Source organism: Pyrus communis, chromosome 2 (assembly GCF_041283825.1).
Source record: "Pyrus communis isolate YQ-2024b chromosome 2, ASM4128382v1, whole genome shotgun sequence".
Lineage (NCBI taxonomy): Eukaryota > Viridiplantae > Streptophyta > Magnoliopsida > Rosales > Rosaceae > Pyrus > Pyrus communis.
Genome location: NC_142566.1, coordinates 14,801,384 through 14,822,109, shown reverse-complemented (window position 1 = coordinate 14,822,109; position 20,726 = coordinate 14,801,384). Strand labels below are relative to the sequence as shown.

The window sequence follows — 20,726 nt, the reverse complement described above, 5'->3', positions numbered from 1 at the left end:
CTTCTCTCACTTTGTTCTTTCTTTCACCCCAACCGCACCACTTTTCTCCTTGTTCTTTCTTTTCCTTTCTCCGTCTTCCGTCCTCCATCTTCATTATTCGTTCTTTCCTCCCTCTTCTATTTTTCTCCCCATCTAGATCTTTACTCTCTCCTTCATCCATGACAAATCATGTCTTTCTCTCTCCCACATAAATCCTCTGTTGCATCTTCTGATCTCTCTTTCTTATTTCGGGCCAGCCAAGAATCCATACTCGCCGGTAGTCACAACAACTCTTCTGAGTCCAACTTTCAAAGGGGTAAGAGATTTTGTTTGAGATTTGAACCCAAGATCTGTGTGATGATGTGAATGAATTTTGTAAATTTCTCTGAGATTTGTATGTTTGTAAGTTTCTGAATGAATTTTGTGATGGGTTTATGAATTTTGTGAGTTTTTTCTGAATAAATTTTGTGATGGGTTTGTCGAAATAAGATAGGGGTTGGACAAAAAGGAATTCTCCATAGCTTTGGTTATGTATTTGCAGGTAATTTTGCATGCAAAATTGAGCACGTCAACCCTCCACCTCCATCCTCCAAGGCCTCTAATTAGAGTGACATTTGGTTTTTATTTATTAAATTTATTGTACCTGGCATTTTTTATTCTTTGTACTAGTTAAGAATTATTCATATAGAGTTTTGTAATTAATTATTTTTTTTGTTTTGGTCTTAGCTTTCAATATTTAATTGTTGGTTTGTTGTGAACTTGCACTTTGGCTGTGAAGGTAAAAATAATTGATTTGTATCTTTGTATTTTTTTCTATAATTGTTTTCGCAGCAAAAATAAGGGAAAAAGGACAATCAGGTTGTTGCTAGTGTTCTTCCAAATGAATTAAATTGAGTATGTAAGAAGAATCGCCCACAGATCAATTTCAGAATTTAAAAAAAAAGTGAAAAACCGGAATCGGATTGAAACCGAACTGGAAATATCAAAACCAAAATTAAACCGAACAAAAAAAAAACTGGAATAAAGCCAAACTGAATTGAGCCGAACAATAACTTCGATTTGGTTTTCGATTTTGGCAAAAAACCGTACTGATCGGAACCGAACCCACTCATAAAGCGCTTTATATGGAAGAACCTCATTTGCTGCTTCGACATCCCTTACTCCATCGTCAAAGACAATGGTCCCTAGTTCTTCAAAAAATATGGCATTAAGCAGTACATGTCCACTCCTCGGTATTCGCAAGGCAATAGGCAGGTCGGGGCATCTAACAAGGCCATTCTCAACTGCCTCAAGAAGTCTTTCTCAGACAAGAAGGGCAAGTGGCCAGATGAGCTTCTTGGTGTTCTGTGGGCATATCGCACCACTAAGAGACAAGTAACCGGCAAAACTCTATTCTCCTTGGTGTTTGGCTCTGAGGCGATCATTCATTCCAACATCATGGTGCTGAGCATCAGCATTGTATTGCCGAATTTCGGGCAAAACGAGAAGGAGATGGCCGCAAACTTAAACTTGGCAGAGGAAGAGTGCGAAAAGGTTATCACCCACATTGCGGCCTATCTGCAACAGACCCTCTCGAACTACAATAAAAGGGCGAAGATCCAGCAGTTCTGGCCATGCGACTTAATCCTTATAAAGGCCTTCACAACCGCCTGCCGGGAAGGCTAAAAAAAGATGGCCCTTATCTGGGAAGGTCCGTACATAATCAGCCGAGTAGGCGGGAAGGGCAGCTACACCCTTACCACTATGAGACAGTACTAGAATGGTATAATACTGTCTCAAGTTTACCAAACCAGCCCGTAATAGAATGCCTACAACTTGAGACAGTACTACGGGGTGGTTTGGTATTGTTGTGCTTTGAAAAAAAACTTATGTGAGAATAAGCGGCTGTGTTGTAAGAATAAGCGGTTGTGAAATAAAACAGCAAAATGTTTGGTAAACTTTTTGTAAAAGTGCTTTTGGAAAAAAAAAAAAAAAAAAAAAAAAAAAAGCAGTATGATAGTGTTTGGTAAACTTTTTTTGTAAAACAGCTGTAACTGTGTGAAATGACCAAAAATGGTATAATACTAGATGTGCTATTAATTTAATTTTCTTAACAAATAAAAGTGAATTACTAAATATATTTTATTTTTAGAAGAAAAATATTTATAAACTTTATCTTAAATATTAATTAGTATGACAAACTACTTTAATAGAAATATTTTAGAGTGAATAGCTAGGATTCATTAGTACAATATTGTTAATGTACTTGAAAGTAGTCTAATTAGATGCATTCATCAAACTTGTTGCTATTCTATTTCTTAATGCCTCTATCTCATGTGATCCTTCAACTTGATAATTTTGATATTCATCATCATCATCATCATCACTACTATCGCTTTCTTCGCAAAAGTCCCTGGGGTCATCAAAATGACAATCACGTTCAAAATACCTCCGTATGTAGTTATGAAGAGCCATTGTAGCAATGACAATCTTCACTTGCTTATTGAACGGGTAATTAGGCATATCCCTTAAAATTGCCCATCTTTTCTTCCATACCCCAAAAGTTCGTTCAATGATGCTCCTAAGAAGAGAATGCCTGTGGTTGAATACCTCTTTGTGACCCGTTGGTTCGGCACCCCTACGAAAGTCCGGGAGATGATATCTTTCACCTTTATATGGTCCCAAATAACCTCTCACTTGTGGGTACCCCGCATCTACCAAGTAATAATTTCCTGACAATTGAAAATTTGTTTTGTATTGTAATAATTATACAAAGCAAGTATGTGAAATGTTATAATAAAAGTACGAAGATTACCATTTGAAGGCTTAGAAAAGTTTAAATTTGGATTTCGTAGCACGGATAGAAAAACCCTTGTATCATGTGCAGTGCCTTCCCATCCGACACAAGCAAATGTGAATTGCATGTCAAAATTACATGCAGCCATAACATTTTGTGTCGGTATTCCTTTCCTACCAATGTATGGAACTTGATCCGAAGGTGGTATTGAAGCCTCAATATGCACTCCATCTATGGCACCAATACAATCCTAAAAATAATAATATAGAAGAAAACCGTCAACCTACACTTATAGTTTGCAAATAAGTTAGAAGACGAGTTAAATTTTACCTTAAAATAAGGCATGTATCTTGTATCTCTCCTTATTTCTTGGGGAATGCCACGAAACTCCAAATCCATTGGTTTGATAATATCTATTGCCATCTTACATACGATATCCAACATAGCACCAAAATATCTACTAATAGTCTCACCAGAATGTTGAAATCTCTCTTGAGCTAATCTATTTCACACCATGTCCCAACATATGCAAGAACATTCCTAATATTTCAGTTGCATTCATTTTCCTTGAACCTTTCAATCCATAATTAGTTTGCAAGTCATTGGATAATCTATAAAAGACATCTTTGTTCATCCTAAACATTCTATAGCATCGCACATCATTTCTTTGTAGCACTTCCATCAACCAAATATTACCTGTATGAGAAGAATTCATACATGGAGTTTTGTGGACATATTTTAAATAATATGTTTCAACAGCTCTCGTTACAACGCATATAATTAAATCATCCTCCAACTCTTCAACATCATCATCAGAGGTGTTCATATTGAATATACCTGTAACCTAACACATAATTCAATATTCCACAAGTCATAACCCAACAATCACTAAGAAGTCATAATCCGACATTCAAGAACAAGTCAATCCAATGTTTAACAAGAAATCATAATCCAACATTCAATAAACACAAAATACAAGCAACATTCAACACATAGTCTTAATGCAAAGTACAAACTACACAAAGTCCTAATTCATAGTTATAGCTTCTTATTGTTCTTTGTTGAACATATATTTCAACCAAGTTAGCTGGACTTCAGGATCTTGTATGGTGGTAAACACCTCTCGCTTCTTTGCAGAACAAAATAAACATGTAGCAAACAATCATAACTCGCTAGGTGGCTCACAACCAGGCAATTGTGCAACAACCGCTAACACTTCCGGAATACTACTACCTATAAGCAGCGACCTCATCAATGAGTTTGTAGAACTCTTAGTTTCATAAGCTTCAACAAGACAGTCAATTTGACCACAAAGTTTTGCAGCACCTCCAATTTTTTTCCCTTTCTTATCAACCTTCTTCTTTTGCAATTCTCCTTGGTTAGCCGCTCTTTTTTTTCCCTTCCTACTTGCTTGCCTTAGATCCTGCATAGTCTCAGTTTCTTCCTCATCATATGAATCAATTTGTCCTACAGATTCCTCTCTTGACTCTGGTGGTAGTACTCCAGATGAAGGTGCCCAGGCATGTTCACCGGTAGCAATTGTACTCAAGAACATCCTATCTAACTTGTCCTCCATCTCAGGACTAATGCCTTTTTTCGCAATTTTCCATATTCTTTGTTTATCTACAAGTAAGAAAGAATATGGTTAATACATATTGCATGATATCATAATACATATTAAAAGATAAGTACACAAACCTGAATTTTATTGTTCTATCACTCCTCAGAGGCATCAACGGTACCCTTGCTTGAATTCCATCCTAGGCTAGTTTCTTTACCAACTAGCTCTTTCCACAACTTCCACTCATTTTTAAGTGCATCCCACTTATTTTTCGGTTGCTTTTTTTTTCATAATCATGCCCTGTCTCTGCCTTGAAGTTAGCTCTAATATTTGCATATCCTTCTTTGTCAAAGTGAATGCCCGGATGATGTCCGGCCTCAACCTCCTTGATGCAAACATCACAAAATATTGATATATTGTGCGCATTCCATGTAGCTACAGGATTTGACGAAGATGCCCTCTTCTTTGCCATCGATACCAACTACTAATTTGTATACATACATACATACATACATACATACATACATACATACATACATACATACATACATATATATATATATATATATATATATATATATTAAAACACGAACAAATGATGTTGTAATATAATCAAGAAATAACCAATAAATGATCTACATACAACTGCAAATAGATTACATCACAGATTGGGTTCACAGTTTGTATATATACATACATAACCAATAAATGATTACATCACAGTTTGTCACACCCCAAAACTAGACATGTGAGATTTAAAAAAAAAAAAAAAAAAAAAAAACTAAAACAGGGTGGTTAATCAAGGATGTAAAACAAATATCATCTTAAGATGATGTCAACGAAAATTTATATTTCACAATTCCATTACATCAAACTACAAAAGTCAATTTAAAGAAATAGAGTTAAAGTTCTCATGGTAATACAAACTACAAAGGTGACCTGAACCGTAAAATTCACAAAAAATAGCTCGTGCAACCAAAACACGTGAAAATTTCCAGATCCAAAGTAGACACCCAAAACTAAGTTGTATCAAAATTTCATTGATTTTTGAGTTTGGGAAGTGTAAGAAAATTTAAAACTAAAACAAGTATGCAGCTGTTTTCCTGTAAAAACAATTTCAGCAGCACCAAATTACTTTGTAAATAAAACTGTCTATATTCCAAAGGGTAAAATTCTGAACCTTGCCAAAAAGTCACCTACGTAGGATATACACACCCACGGTTTTAAACATAACCAAGTTGATAGTGGTTCCTCAAGAACCACTCATAAAACCTTGCAGTTTGGGTTCACAATTTGTAATATAACCAAGAAATAACCAATAAATGATCCACATACAACTACTGATTTGTATATATAAATACATATACATATATACACACACACACACATACATACATAAATGATCCCTTACTGCAGTTGTGTTTAAATGCTTTAGCTATAGCCCGGGACTCCTTTGGTCGAGGAAGTAAAATTTTTATTACAACCAGAGATCGACACCTACTGGAGCAAGTTGAAGTTAATATAATATATTTGGCTCGAAAAATGAAGGAAGAAGAAGCTCTTGAGCTCTTTAGTTGGCATGCCTTTCGAAATCCCTGTCCTAATGAAGAATACAGTGAACTGACAAGAAGTGTTCTATATAATACAAGAGAATAACAACTGCATATAATACTTGGTTCCATATAATACAAGAGAATGAGAGGGAAATCTGTAAGTACTTGGTTCCATATAATACAAGAAGTGTTCTATACTTGAAGTTTTGATGCACTAAGTGATGAGGATCAGAGGGAAATCTGTAAGTACTTGGTTCCATATAATACAACTACAGATGTTTGTATGTAATTCATTATTGTACATATGCACTAACCTGTTCCTTATTCACTGTTTTTTATTAGGGAACAGAAGAAATTAAAGAATGTGTACTGCATACGCTTCGCAGTTTATCAGAAGAATTATTGGCAAGATCAAGCAACTCGATACCACATTAAAATGTAGCTGTCTACCAAGTGGGAATAGATTCTCCAGTGAACGAGATTAACAGCTTAGACGGGGGGATCATACGATGTTCAAATGGTCGGAATTTGGGGCATGGGTGGAATGGGGAGAACATCAGTTGCAAAAGCCATCTATAACAAGTTCTACCATAGCTTTGAGTACAAAAGTTTCCTTGCAAATGTTAGGGAAACTGCAAAGGAATCGAATGGCATGACGAATTTGCAAGAAAAGCTTCTTTATGATATCTTCAAACCAACCAAGATGGAGGTTGGTGATGTTCATGGAGGTATTAATCTGATAAAATAAAAACTTCGAAGCAGAACGGTACTAGTCATAATTGACGATGTAGATCATGTGGACCAATTAGAAACATTGGAAATTACAGACCCTGCAGTAGATCAGGTTCTATCCAGGTTTTTTTTTATCTTAAATAGCAAAAGTAAGACATTGCAGTAGATTAGGGGATAACTAAGCAGGTCAAAGCATATGGTTCTGTTTAGGCATACATGCATTGCATTGCATTGTCTGAAAAGAAACCGAATGAAAACCACACAGACCATAATAGACACATTTGGCAAAAGTGTAATCCTCACTATAATACATACAAACCATAACACACACAGACCATGATCTGTTACACAACTACCAAACCAAGTTTGCAGGAGAATTCAGAAACTCTCCATAACCAAATTTCATGTAATGGTGGATTGAAGAATTCAGAAGAAAAAACAAAAAAAAACAAAAAACAAATAGCATAAATGAAGAATTCAGAAAAAAAATATAAAACACGATAGCAGGGGAGAGAGATAAGATACGAACCTGGAGGTTGGAGTTTCAAAAGAGACTGCGAGAGCTTGAAGAAGACAATGAAATGGCGTCGTAGAGGGGTGAGCTGAATCGCAAGAGACGCATGACAAATCAGAAGCACAATTCATAGATTAGAAGCAGAGCAAAGCTTTATAAGAAATTATCCCTTACCTAAACCCAAATCAGAAGCAGACCTTCTTTAAAAAAATGAATACAGAAGTAATCAAACTTCTCTCTCAATTTTTCTTGTTTCCTCCACAAACCCTAATTTTTTCCCCAATTAATTTTTTCCCAATTAATTTTTTCCACAAATCATATCACCTTCCCCAATTAATTTTTTCCCCACCCTCCATCCCCAATTGTTTTTCCCAATTAATTTTTTCCTCACCCTCATCCCTTTGCTCTTCTCACCCCTCTTTCCCTAATCTCCCTATCCCCAATTTGAAAAATCCAAACAAATAAATAACAAATTTTTACAAGAGAAGCTTACCAAAGGAACCTGGAGAAACCTGGAGAACGAGAGAACGAGAGAGATTGCTGGTTTTTGGAACGAGAGAATGAGCGAACAAGAGAGTGGTTTTCTCCTAGTTTGGGTATGTGCGATAGCTCTGAAGGCGAGAGCGTAGGTGAAGGGAAAGGAGGGCAATTTTGGGTTATTGAATATTTCATTAAACGTACAATGTTCACCCGTGCGTTTCGAAAATAAGCTGTTTTTGGAAGCTGCTATTTGCAGCTTCAGGTTTTGGGCTTTTTTTCACCCCAAACTTTGAAACAAGGCTGATTTTCAAAGTTTACCAAACACCAAAAACTCTCATAGCTTTTTTTTTTAATCACCTCAACCCCAAACTGCATCTACGTGTGATTTCCCACCATTCCTTGGACCTTGTCCAAGACAAATAAAGTTCAAACTCAAGCAGCTCGACAAACAAGACCTCGCATGTTGAGGACTATTAGTTGATATGTTATTATTGCCTACAAGCAAAGTTAATATATTTCTCTATTTTCAATGAAGATTGAAGGAATTATTCACAAGCCTGGAACAACTGCATAAACAAACTGAGCACCCCTGCCAAAGTAGAAGACATTACTGCCTTTGCAGACATGGTGTGAGCTCTCCCATTAGGAGAGGTGTAAACTGATCCGAGATGTTCAAACGTGGATGGGTTTTACAACTGCTCAACTTCCCCTGAATGCATTAACTACCTACTCAGGACTACTTCTAGAAGTGTCCATAATATACTTTTTCCTAAAAAAACTTAGTCGACAAAAGGATTCAATTCTGTAGGAGCCTGATTCTCTAATCGGAAGAGACGTTAAGTGCAGGATCCTTGCTTATGAAAGAATTCGCATGACTAGATGGTTTGTCATCGACGTGCAAGTCTTCATGAACATAACTCGACTCTAAAGTGTTGCAATACTAGTTAAGCGACCTACAAAATCAAGTTACAATTGTTGCCTAAGAGATCCGTATCGAGCTGCGTCCAGCTTAGACGATTAAGGGACCAACAACTCAGAAAGATATGGCCTATGAGTCGTGATTTCAACTACAACTTAAGCCTAAAATGCCTCTAAGAGCTAGGGCCAATGCTGAAAGTGGTCATACGGATCGTCTACTTCTGTAAGTGAGACGCCCGATTGACGACCCAATGGCTGGCAGCCCTAGGCCATCTGTAAGCTGAGACTTACACTTGCTATGACTACATGGACTCGTCTACTTATTTAAAAGCAGCACCTCCAGCCAACGGTTTACGGTTTAAGTCTTGCAAGAGCTAAAGCTGAAATGTACGACTATAACAGCTACGCAGACTTCTTTACTTTCTACGAGAAGCACGTGTCCGGCTGCCAACTTGCAATATGCCCTGGGAGGGCTAAGGCTCGTGCAATTGCTAAAGCCAAGATTCACGACTATAGCAGCTACGCAGACTCCTTTTCTTTCTACGTCTCGTCACCGACTCTATAAATTAAAATTTTCGCAATATGCCTTAAAAGGGTCAAGGCTCGTGTAGCCAGTAAAGCCGAGATTCACGACTATAATAGTTACGCAAACTCTTTTGCTTTCTACAAAAAGCACGTGACCAGCCGCTGACTTTATAAGTTAAAAATTTCACAACATGGCCCGGGATAGCCAAGGCTCGTAAAGCCACTAAAGACGAGATTCACGACTATATCAGTTACGCAGACTTGCCTGCTTTCTATGGAGGCTATAAGTTCAGTTGCCAGCTCTATAAGTTAGAAATCTTGCATTTTTTCCTCATGCAGGTAAAGCTCCTTATGCATCAAAGCCAAAACTAAAACATAAGTGATGACGTGGGATTGACTACTTCATTGAAGCATCTCACCCAACTGCTTGTCCTACGGTAAAGTTATGCAAAAGATATGGTGAAATGGAAGGATGAAGCAAAGTAAGGAAAACTATTCATTAAATTTCTAGCAAATTGATAAATCGGCTCGAAGGCTAACAAGGTTCAAATAAAGTAGAATGAAAAAGGAAAGAAGAAAATTCCTAAGTCTAAGAAAAAAGACTACTTATCAGCAACCTGTGCAACCACTAGTCCCTCTACTGCCACACCTTCAGCAGCCACACCGTTCTCAGCAACCAAAGCTTCTATCAGGTCATTTTTAGCTGCCCTTGCCTGGACTGCCTAACCTTCAGCTGCTCTACCAAAGACAGCCTCAAACGAGAAGTCAAGTAGATCAACTGGAGAAATGGAGAAAGTCTCGAAGTCCTTATTGGAAAACTCCTACCCTAAATATGGTCTACATAGCCAAGCTTGTAAAAATTGGCCTGACAAGAAGCAAGCATAACTTCGTGACCAAGCTTCTCATTCTTCATCTGCACATTCTCCAGCTGTCGAACCCCCAACATTTTCTAGCTACATAGAAGTGGGGGCAGAAACATCAGACCTATTCAAAATGGCGAGTTCAAATTCAAGCTTCTTGATCTTTTTAGCAGCCGAGCGAAGTTGAGCTGTCAACGCCACTTTGGCCTCCTTAGCATACTCTACAGCATCCTGATCAACACGTATAAACTCAGCTGCCAGGATAAAGTCTTATGCATTATAGCAATCAAGGAGGACCTCTTCCAATAGGTAGGACACTTCGCAAAAGAGTTTGAGAGGACGACAACTTTCCCAACACTATTAATAGACTTGGCATATGCATTAACGTCTTCAAGTAGGTTAGTTTTCAGCAGTGCATAGATTTCAGGGAACTCCTTAGCTTCAAACTCGATGGATCTCTCACAACTGCTCATGTGAGCAGACTTCCCTTTCTCAGCAGATGAATCAATCGCAACAGAAAAAGGAATAGACCCAAGGGCCACTTTAGTAATAGAATCCACATTCCCGCTCTTCATAGCTGCGATCCTCTCCGAAGTCGAACCGGACTTAGCTCCCGATGCACGCTTCGACACAAACCCAGACACTAGGGGCACCACTGAACCTTTCTGCTAGGCAATCCTTTCAACAATGGTCATGGCTACCTTTAGAGCAGCAGGTTTCACAGGCTTAGACTCAACAATATTTTTTGTCCCTTTGGGATAAGTCAGATCGATGACAAGCTTCTCAATAGCAGATGAGCCCCCATGGGCAGTAGAAGAAGTCTTTGGCTTCTTCCGAGTCAAAGGCTCATAAGTAAGTGAGGAAGGTTTCTTCTTTCCATCCTCACTGGCAGCAAGCTTTATAGCAGCGATCGGATGAGCAAACACCTCATCCTTTATCCGCTTTCTCTATTCCTTCAGAGGCAGTCTACCTTTCTCCCAACTAAGAGGACTGAGCAGCCAGCTCCACTCACAGTACTCAGCAGCAAGGCGATGTGCACTTTCTTCATATCCATCGAAGTTCTTGAAGTTGAGCCAAATTTCGAATCTACACAAAGTAAGAAGGACAATCAATAAACTGAAGTCATGGAACAGCTCAACAAAAATTCAAGCAAGCTAGGAATGAAGCAGTTCATTTACCATTGATAAAGATAGTCGGAACATGCAACTCAGGAGAGAAGTCAAACTTCCACTTTCTATTTACCTTTAAGGTATCTATCGCTCAGTCATGATCACCTTTGCAGGAAACATCAAGCAGCCTATGGCGAGACCTTAGCTACCCCCACGCCTTCTTTGTGGCCAATTTTGAAGAAATACCAGAGTTCATTTATGGTTAAGCCAAGATTAAATAACCTGCTTATTTATGGTTAAGCGCTAGGCCTTATGCCTCAGCTCAATAACTCGGCTAGGCCTCAAATGCCTAGCCATTTCTCTCGCACAGTGTAGCCTAAAGGCCCTTGGTCCCTTATGCATGCGGCCTACGCCGCTCAGCCCAACACGGGAGGAGGCCCGCGCCTCATTCCTATTTATTTTCTCGTACCAAATGCATTTCAAGCAGGCTCAGGCCTCTCGACCTAGGTCACAGGCACCGAAGAACTGGCCCACGTCGGTCTCTCCCTTTCTTTCATTTCGCCTGCACGGGCCTGTGCCTAGCAACCTTGGAAGCCCAGCCCGAGCTGGCCTCCTCGCGCCCTAGCGCCCTTGTCACCTCAGCCAGAGCCGAGCTTAGCACCTGGCCAATGCTAGACGAGCTCCGTTGCCGCAGCACCTATGCACAACAGCCCTGTGGCACCTTTGCCATGTCCCTCACGCCACCAAGGCCTTGCTAAGCCAATATTTTGGAGCCTCGAGGCTCCCAACAATTTAAGAAGAAGAAAATTCAAATTTTTCTTATGTTGGTGCGGCACGGAGAAGAACAACAACAACGAAAGATGACTCTTTTCAAGGGCAAGAGAATAAGAAAGCTAAGGGGGGGAACAAAATTTCCTCTGGCTTCTCTCTTCCTTGTTGGAATGATGATTGTTCTCCAAATTTATCTAATCCTCTGCTTAAGGCAGAATTAAGTAGGTATTAGGGGCAATTGGTTTCCTTTTCCTAGAAGAAGTCTATCTCCAAATCAAGGAAGGAGATCAAGTTCAAATTGGGAAACAACTCTACAAGCCAATGCAGCTTGGATTTTTACACCTACTACCTTTTTTTCCACCTACTACCCTTTTTTCCACATTTAGGCCAGTAGATGTGGGGGAATTTGTGGGGCCTAAAATAATCCCAATTATTTTGGTGGCGACACATGGACTTTTGCCCAAGAAAGACAAGATTGCCATTAAATGGGCAGGCTTCTCAGATACTCCCATTGTAGCTCATACACCCGAAGGTCCCTGTAGCTGAATACGATTACTCACAGCTCACCTGCCTTTGGCAAGGAAAAGTCAAAGCATTAAAGATAAGGATTAATTACCTAAATCCTATCTTTAATACATTTCCAATTGAAAATTGAATCCATTCAAGTAAGTAATCCCTATTTAAATCAATTAGGGATAATTGCTCCATTATCTCAAGATATTATTTCCTATTTAATATCTTGAGAATATTTCTTCATAAAACCTTGGCCAATAGGATGCCGCCATGTGTAGGTTAAAACCCTAACGCCATGGCCGGCCACTTGCCTATAAATACCCCTTATTCTATTAAATTTTAGTACGCTATTGCTACCCTAAAAAAGCCCTAAACATTTTACTCTTCTTAAAGAAACTAACTGAGGCATCAGAGATCCATTGGCCTAACCCCTCCCTCTCCCTCCCCCCCCCCCCCCAACAAACTTCATGGGCATGTGAGGCTTAGGTTCTTAATCAAAGGTGTTGATTATTTTGCAGGTGCATTTTCGTCAAAGCTAGAGACGGCAGAAATTTGCATCAACAGACAGTATATTCCTAATGGTGTCAGAATATTCCTAACTTTAAAGGTATATTCCATTACTACCATATTCTTTGTTCCATCGGAATATTCTCTCCGGTGATTGGAATCTAGAAGATTCTGGCCATCGTTGGTGGAATATTTTGTTAGGCTTGGACCGTTGACTTTTTCAAAATTTCCCCCAAGGCACCTCCTAGGGTATTTTGATGTGCTGATTCTGATTTCACATTCCATTTCTCCAAATTCATTGTTTTATTGGAGTTTTACTAATGGGTCCCTATATATGCTTAGGTGCTATTGTTATCGACGACCCCACCATTCATAGTTTAAGCAGATGCGACCCCATTACATAACTGTGAGTAAGTCTTTGTTTTCAAGTATTATGCGTTTATGTAGTTTCCATAGATGTGTATTAAAGTATTCACTACATTATGCCATAACTATATTTATATTTACAAGTACTATTATATTGTTGAGAATTATGAATTATCATGACATGATTATACATATGTTATTTGCTCATCATGCATGCTTACATTGGTGTTTGTACTCGTCTCAGACCAAGGCCAGTTTTCACATGTATGTTCACCTCGCACCAATACACTTACCTTGGATCCATTATAGGTGACAGTCCTGTCCTAGATCGCAATAGGCAACTAGGACTCATATGTGATGCGCATAGTGTTAGTCTTCAAGTGATTGTAGTACTAGAGCGTAAATTACTAATACACCAAATCCTATTTCATGTCAGAATATCTATGCTTGAGCTTATGTGTCAGCATATGTCAATTAGCATCTGATATTTTAATTGATTTCGAGATAAGGAACTGTTATTAACACTCCACAAATCTTATTCTACACTCCTCACAAGTGTTTTTTCTTTCTAATTATAGAAATTTGGAGTGCAAAATGAGATTTTTGAAGTGCCAATAACAATTCCATCAAGATATTGTGTTTACCGTATTCGTAGAAATTTGGTTCTTACGGTAATTGTTTTAATATTATACGTAGTATGTTATGCTGGAAACTAATACTTGTTTTACAAGAAGTGGTTACACATTTTCAAAAAGGTTTACAAAACTTTGTTTTTCGGTTTGCTTACCTTTGTTTTTCTCCCCTTCAGGACTTAGTGGAGTATTCTGGTGACGACGAGAACTTTTGGCAAACGCTAACATGTAGGAGGTTATTCCTGATGGTATAAACATTATTTACTCATATTGTAATTTTATTTATGCTTTGACATTACGTGTGAAATAGGTTCAATCTCCCTCACATGCGCACTCTTGTCATAGTAACTTTTAGGTTTGAGTTTATCACATTTTTTCATGTCAATACACTTTATAACTTCGCCACGTTCTAGGTGTCGGCCATCACAGCTCAATTTGGGATCTAGGTGGACATTCGAGTCGGGGTGTGTTAGTATGAAATGTTTACTATTCTCACTTAAATAGAGGCAACATTGAACTTCAAAAATGTTTACATTTTCTGGCCAAGATGGGTGTTTTAGTTTTACATCCCAGCCATATTGAAAAGCTTTGCGGTCAACCAAAAATGTAAAATTTCCATTTTAAGATATTTTCTATTTTCCATTAGAAATGCTATTAGTACTCCATTACTAAACCATTACTAAAAATGTATTACAATAACACTATCAATGAACTAGACTCACTACAACCTACTAAAACACTAGAAATGCACTTTAAAGAACACTAGAAATGTCCATTTCAAAGCGTCCAATTGAAAGTTCAAAAGCATGTCTTATTTCACTTGACTAGTGGCTACTATTTGTAACACACCTCACCTGACCACATTTGCTGTAACATCTTTGGAAGAGATGTCATTCCAAGACCCATGTGAGCAGTGGGAGAGCCAGAAATCAGAATCAATCTTGAAAAAAGGGGTGGACGCCAACCGGCTTGAGCCGATCTGAACAAACCGGTTGTGAACCATGGAATGGCCAGTTTGGCTAGATTTTGACTTTCCACAAAAATAATGTCTGAATAGCATAACTAAACAGTGCCCATAACAGTGTTATTTTTCTCACACGTTTTTTTTCATCATACACAAAAATAACTTGAATCGTTAAAGTTTTGATACTTTTTTAGGAGTAAGGTGAATATTCGAAATTGCGTCCGAGCTTGGAAAATGTTTGCTAATATCAGATTTGTATTGGATTAAGCACAACCATGTCCCCCCGAAATATTATTGCTGAAAATGAATAGTCATCATCTAAATACTGCAGATATATGTTTTATACTTTCAGTTAAGCTCTAATGAAACGGCAAAAATCCGTGTTATGCTGAAAGCTTTTGGTCTTCAGGCCTACTGTTCCAAAAACATATGTATCATTTCGAAACCTTCGCAGTCAATTCTCTCACCAGTTTCGCGGCAACCATTGCAGTCATCCCATCAACAGTATCGCGCTGGGGGTTGAATTCAACGACATCTGCAGCAACAACATCACCTTGCAGGTTATGGAGTATGTTGAGTACATCGCGGAAGGAGAGACCACCTGGCTCAACGTGTGACACTCCAGGAGCAAACGCAGGATCCAGGCAATCTACATCTATCGAGATATACACGCCCTTCACACCTTCTCCTAATTTCTGTCAAAGAAAGTTTTTGTTATGATCTACCTTCAAAATATATATGAAACGGTATGCCATTTATATATCACAGGTTGAGATTCCTGAAGATAATTTCCTCAAATATCTAACCAGGAATCTACAGAACCACTTAAAGATACAGAACACAGTGATTGATATGCATAGGCAAGCTAGAGAAGAGGAACAAAAGAAAAAAAGAGCGAGAGATGCTCAGAAGCTCATAAATGTGAACACAAAGACACATGAGGCGGGGAGGGAGAGAAGAACAGAGAGAGAGAGAGAGAGAGAGACCAGATTTTCCAAAAAGTGGTGATCTCTTGAAAAGGTTCGCATTTCATATTGCTCAACACCAAATCGTTTTCCTTGTTCACGCCCTTCATTGTTAATTGATCTAATACCGACCTGAAAAGTCAGAAACCAAGTTTATTAGGTTAGCTGCAAACGCTGGATAGCAACTAAAACAGGACATTCAACTTAATCTGAGAGCGCAAGAGCATACAAGATTACATTAGGTTAATTGCTGAACACATATAAAGGAGAAAAAGAATTGGCATAGGTAGGGAAACTTGTTATAGCAAGTACAAAACACTCTTAATGAAGTAGAATTCATTGATATTGCAGACAGATGCCCAAAAACGAAACACTACTTCTGCTAACTACTTAATTTAAGAATCAGAGATGCAGTAACTATATGGAAAGTCACATAAGGTGATTAAGCCATTCTTGATTCTGAGATCAGAAGTAATGCGTTATCCATAAAGCACGGGAAGGGACTAGTCACTATGTTCATTTGAATACTTTCCAGGAGGCATTCTGCCTCCCGCTCCAAAGATTCTAAACTTTGAATCTTTTTTCTAGTGCAACAAAAGTGCAAATGTTATCAACCGCATATATCTACAAAGTTCCCACAAGCAATGTCAAAATCCTATAAGATGCTTTACAGAAAACCAGTAATGACACACCTAGAAAGCAAGGCCAGGTGAAACTATAGAACATATATGTCATCTTCTTATTTGGATCAATGCACATTTCTTAAATAAGTGTGAATGCAAGCCATAAAGTGAGCAGATGCAGAGCAGTTATAGAGAAAAATTTACCTGCAATAGTCGCCGAGCATAACCCCCTTCCATAATTCGAGCAAAAGAAGATGCATGTGAATATTTATTACCTTCAAAGGCATGATAGATATCAGGATGGGCATCAAGATGAAGAATATCCACAGGTCCCCCAAGCTTCTCAGAGACAGCTCTTACAACAGGATAAGAAATTGAGTGATCACCACCTAACACTAATGGGCGCAGTGGATCCTGAAAGTGTATGGACGCAATGTAAACTTCGTCTATTAAAGCCAGAAGGTAGCTAGAATATACATAAAGTCATTGGAATGAAAAGTCTCAGTCAAAAAAGGATAACATTGTCATGAAAGAGCGCTCTCAATATGTCTGAAGCTTTCCCGGAAACAAATTTCCGAGTAAGAACATGCAAACATGCCCTGGTTATTTCCAGAATGAGCTCAAGATATCAGAACACTTGCGCTGCCCACTGATGGCATCTGAATTTTCTAACTTCATTGTCTGGAGTGAAGAGTCTTAAAGTTTTCACCAAATTTTTCCGAAAAAGATCATGATTGGTTCACTACTAGTAAGGTTTGGGTTTAAGCTCAAACCATCCCTTTTCACCCTAACCCTTTTTAACCAAAAACCTTAGGACCCCGAATACCCAAAATCTCTCCTAGGCCAATTTCGATGTTCCGAATCCGTTTTTAGCGTCCATTTCCTGGAATTCTACCGTTTGGGTATAGTTTGATAAATTGTACATTTTTGTGCTTAGGTGAACTTTTTGCATAACCTATGATCGTTGTCAAAGAACAGGGAATATAGGTCTAAAAGACCAAATGCCGCAGGCCAACCGGCATACCATGACTCACTTACCTCAATGGACAGCAACTGCTCGTCTGGGAATGTTTCTAGGATGGGTAATGGTTCCTCACCGTGTACCAAACGGCTTAAGTGGTCGGCCACCACGTTCTCACTTCCTTTCTTGTCCCGGATTTTGATATCGAACTCTTGGAGAAGAAACATCCAGCGAAAAAGCCTTGGTTTGGCCTCTTTCTTTGTGAGTAAATATTTCAAAGCTGCATGATCAGAATAAATGATGACTTTAGTTCCAAGTAAATAAGAACGAAACTTATCTAAAGCAAACACAACAACAAGGAGTTCTTTTTTAGTGGTGAAGTAGTTCAATTGAGCGTTATTCAAGGTCCGGGAAGCATAGTAGATGACATGCGGCTGCTTGTCCTTCCTTTGTCCCAAAACAGCCCCTAACGCATAATATGAGGCATTGCCCATAAGCTCAAAAGGAAGACTCCAATCTGGTGGAACTATGATGGGTGCCGAAGTGAGCATCTCCTTGAGGTGATTGAAGGCCTTCTCACGTTCTTCATCAAACACAAATGGAACATCCATCTGTAGGAGTCGGAATAGGGGTGTAGAGATCTTCGAGAAATCTTTAATAAAACGTCTATAGAATCCTGCATGTCTAAGGAAAGAACAAACCTCTCTCACTGAAGTGGAAGAGGGTAAGTAGTGTACAAGATCTATTTTTGATTTATCAACTTTAATTCCCTTTTTTGAAACTATATGACATAAAACTATGCCTTGTTTTACCATGAAGTGACATTTTTCCCAATTTAAAACAAGGTTAGTTTCGATGCATCGTTTCAAGATTAATGTGAGATTAGCTAAACAATCATCAAACAAATCACCAAAAACACTAAAATCATCCATGAAAACTTCAATAATCTTCTCAACAAAATCTGAAAAGATACTTACCATGCATCTTTGAAACATGGCTGGTGCATTACATCAACCGAATGACATTCGACGATAAGCAAAAGTACCAAATGGACAAGTAAAAGTAGTTTTTTCTTGATCATCTAAAGCTATAGCAATCTGATTATATCTCGAATAACCATCAAGAAAGCAATAAAAGAATGACTAGCTAACCTTTCAAGCATTTGATCAATGAACGGCAAAGGGAAGTGATCTTTCCTTGTGGTGGCGTTGAGCTTCCTATAGTCAATGCAAACTCTCCAACCTGTTTGGATACGAGTGGGCACAAGTTCATTCTCTGCATTCTTCACCACAGTGACTCTAAATTTGTTTGGAACAACTTGAACCGGAGAAACCCAATGACTATCCGAAATTGGATGAATCACTGCACAATCAAGAAGCTTGATAATCTCTTTTTTCACAACTTTCATCATTGGAGGGTTGAGTCGACGTTGAGCCTCTCGATTTAGTTTAGCCCCCTTCCTCTAGAAGTATGCGATGCATGCATGTTGCAGGACTTATCCCTTTAATATCGGCCAAGGTCCATCCAATGACTGTTTTGTACTCCTTCAACACCCTAACCAATTTCTCATCCTCTTCTGCCATGAGTGTGGAAGAGACTATGACCAGCAAGGTGTCTTGGTCTCCCAAGAAAACGTACTTCAAATGATTTGGTAACAGTTTAAGCTCGAGGGAGGGCACTCGAATCACTGAGGGTAACAACTTATTAGTAGAAATGGGAATTGGAATTGGGATTGGAGGTTTACCAATATGTTATGGCAAGGACTCAAGGGCAGCCACCATCTCGCCAATTTCTGCACAATTAGGCTCGACCACTTTGGGTTTGAGTCCTATTCCTTTAGCAATGATTTCAAGGGCATCCCCATTTAAGTCTTCAAGATATTCCTGCGTCAACAAATCAATTACATCAATAGAAAAATAAGAATGATCATCTTTAGGATGCCCTACAGCTTCAAAAATGTTAAAATCAATAATCTCGCCATCAAATTCCATTGTTAACGTCCTTTTGAACACATCTATCTTGATGCGGGCTGTTTTCATGAAAGGTCTCCCAAGTAGGATCGGCAATGGTGTAGAATGGGCCAAATCTTCCATGTCAAGCACAAAAAAATCTGCTGGAAATATCAAGTGGTTAACCTGCACCAAAACATCTTCCAAAACTCTTTTCGGATATGCATTAGAACGATCAGCTAATTGAATGATAACACCATCATTTTTAAGCTCTCCTAGGTTCATAGATGCATAGATAAAGTAAGACATGACATTAATGGAAGCACCTAAATCTAGCATAGCATGTTCAAACTTAGTATTACCAATAACACAAGGGATTGTGAAACTACCTGGATCTTTGCATTTAGAAGGCAGTTTCCTTTGTAAAACTGCTGAAACATTTTCGCTTACCCGTACCACTTCCTTGTTCGAAATCCTTTTCCTTGTTGTGCAAAGCTCTTTAAAAAATTTAGCATGTTTTGGAACTTGCTTGATTGCATCAAGGAGTGGGATATTGACTTGTACTTTCCTAAAGGTTTCTAGAATGTCTTTTTCATTCTCTTCTTTCTTAGATTGCTTGAACTTGCTAGGAAAAGGCACATTTGGTGGAATAGGATTAGAAAGAATTGAATTTGAACTTACCTTACTTGAGTTGGACTGCTTAAGGTCCTTAGGTGGTTGCGGCAAAGGGTGTTCTACCCTTGTCATGGCTTTGGCATCCTCTTCTTCCTCGAGCAGCAGCTTTTCGTCTTCCTTTTGACTTGATTTGGACATTTATGAGGTGGTTCCAACCTCCTTGCCACTTTTCAACGTGATAGCCTTAACAGTTTCAAAACCTCCCTTCAGATTTACAACGGTTGAACTAGGCAATTTGCCTTGTTCCCTAAATTGTCCTATGAATTCTGCCATCTGTCCCATTTGATTCTTTAATTCGCCCATCTCCTTGGCTTGGTTTTGTAAGCCCTGCTTTAAAGAAGTTAGTACTGGAAGAATTTTATCATTATCTAATGACGAACCTGAATTTGGTTGGGCAGATTGTGGTGGAAGTTGTGGTGGTGCGAATGGCCTTTGATAGAGTCCTGGAGGTGGTTGTCTATATCTGCCTTGTTGATGAGTTTGTTGAGGTTCCCTCCACTTCATATTTGGATGATCTCTCCAGCCCGGATTATAGGTGTTAGAGAATGGGTCATGCCTTGGTTGATTTTGGCTTTGATATCGTATGGCATAAGCACTTTCCCATCCTCAATTCTCTATCAATTGAGGACATTGATCAATGGAATGTCCTTACATAGTGCACATGCCATAAACACTTGCTCCTTGCACTTTGGATCCATTAACAACCTGTGACAGAAGAACAAAAAGATTAGCCATTTGAGATTGAAGTTCGGAAATTGCATTTACCTCATTCACTTGGGTTTGCCGTGGGGGG

At 38.7% G+C, this 20,726-nt stretch overlaps 2 protein-coding genes and 1 pseudogene across 3 annotated transcripts; 1 reads left to right on the top strand and 2 right to left on the bottom strand.

The window, feature by feature from the left end:
- The first annotated feature begins 1,197 nt into the window (after positions 1-1,197).
- On the top strand, positions 1,198-1,644 carry LOC148698625 (uncharacterized). Its single transcript, XM_088678494.1, has one exon. It carries the CDS (start codon positions 1,198-1,200, stop codon positions 1,642-1,644), a length of 447 nt encoding a protein of 148 aa, XP_088534620.1.
- Positions 1,645-3,803: 2,159 nt separating this feature from the next.
- LOC148698624 (L10-interacting MYB domain-containing protein-like) lies at positions 3,804-4,788 on the bottom strand (annotated as a pseudogene).
- A 10,199-nt stretch (positions 4,789-14,987) lies between these two features.
- On the bottom strand, positions 14,988-17,097 carry LOC148698623 (arginase 1, mitochondrial-like). Of its 2 annotated transcripts, none has more exons than XM_088684245.1 (3): positions 16,553-17,097; positions 15,747-15,857; positions 14,988-15,455 (listed from the first exon to the last, which is right to left on the bottom strand). In XM_088684245.1, the coding sequence occupies exons 1-3, from the start codon at positions 16,583-16,585 to the stop codon at positions 15,195-15,197; spliced, it is 405 nt and encodes a 134-aa protein (XP_088540371.1). In that variant the 5' UTR covers positions 16,586-17,097; the 3' UTR covers positions 14,988-15,194. The 2 variants fall into 2 exon arrangements, with proteins under 2 accessions (XP_088540371.1, XP_088540374.1); XM_088684248.1 differs by having other exon boundaries at positions 16,624-17,097.
- Positions 17,098-20,726: the final 3,629 nt, after the last annotated feature.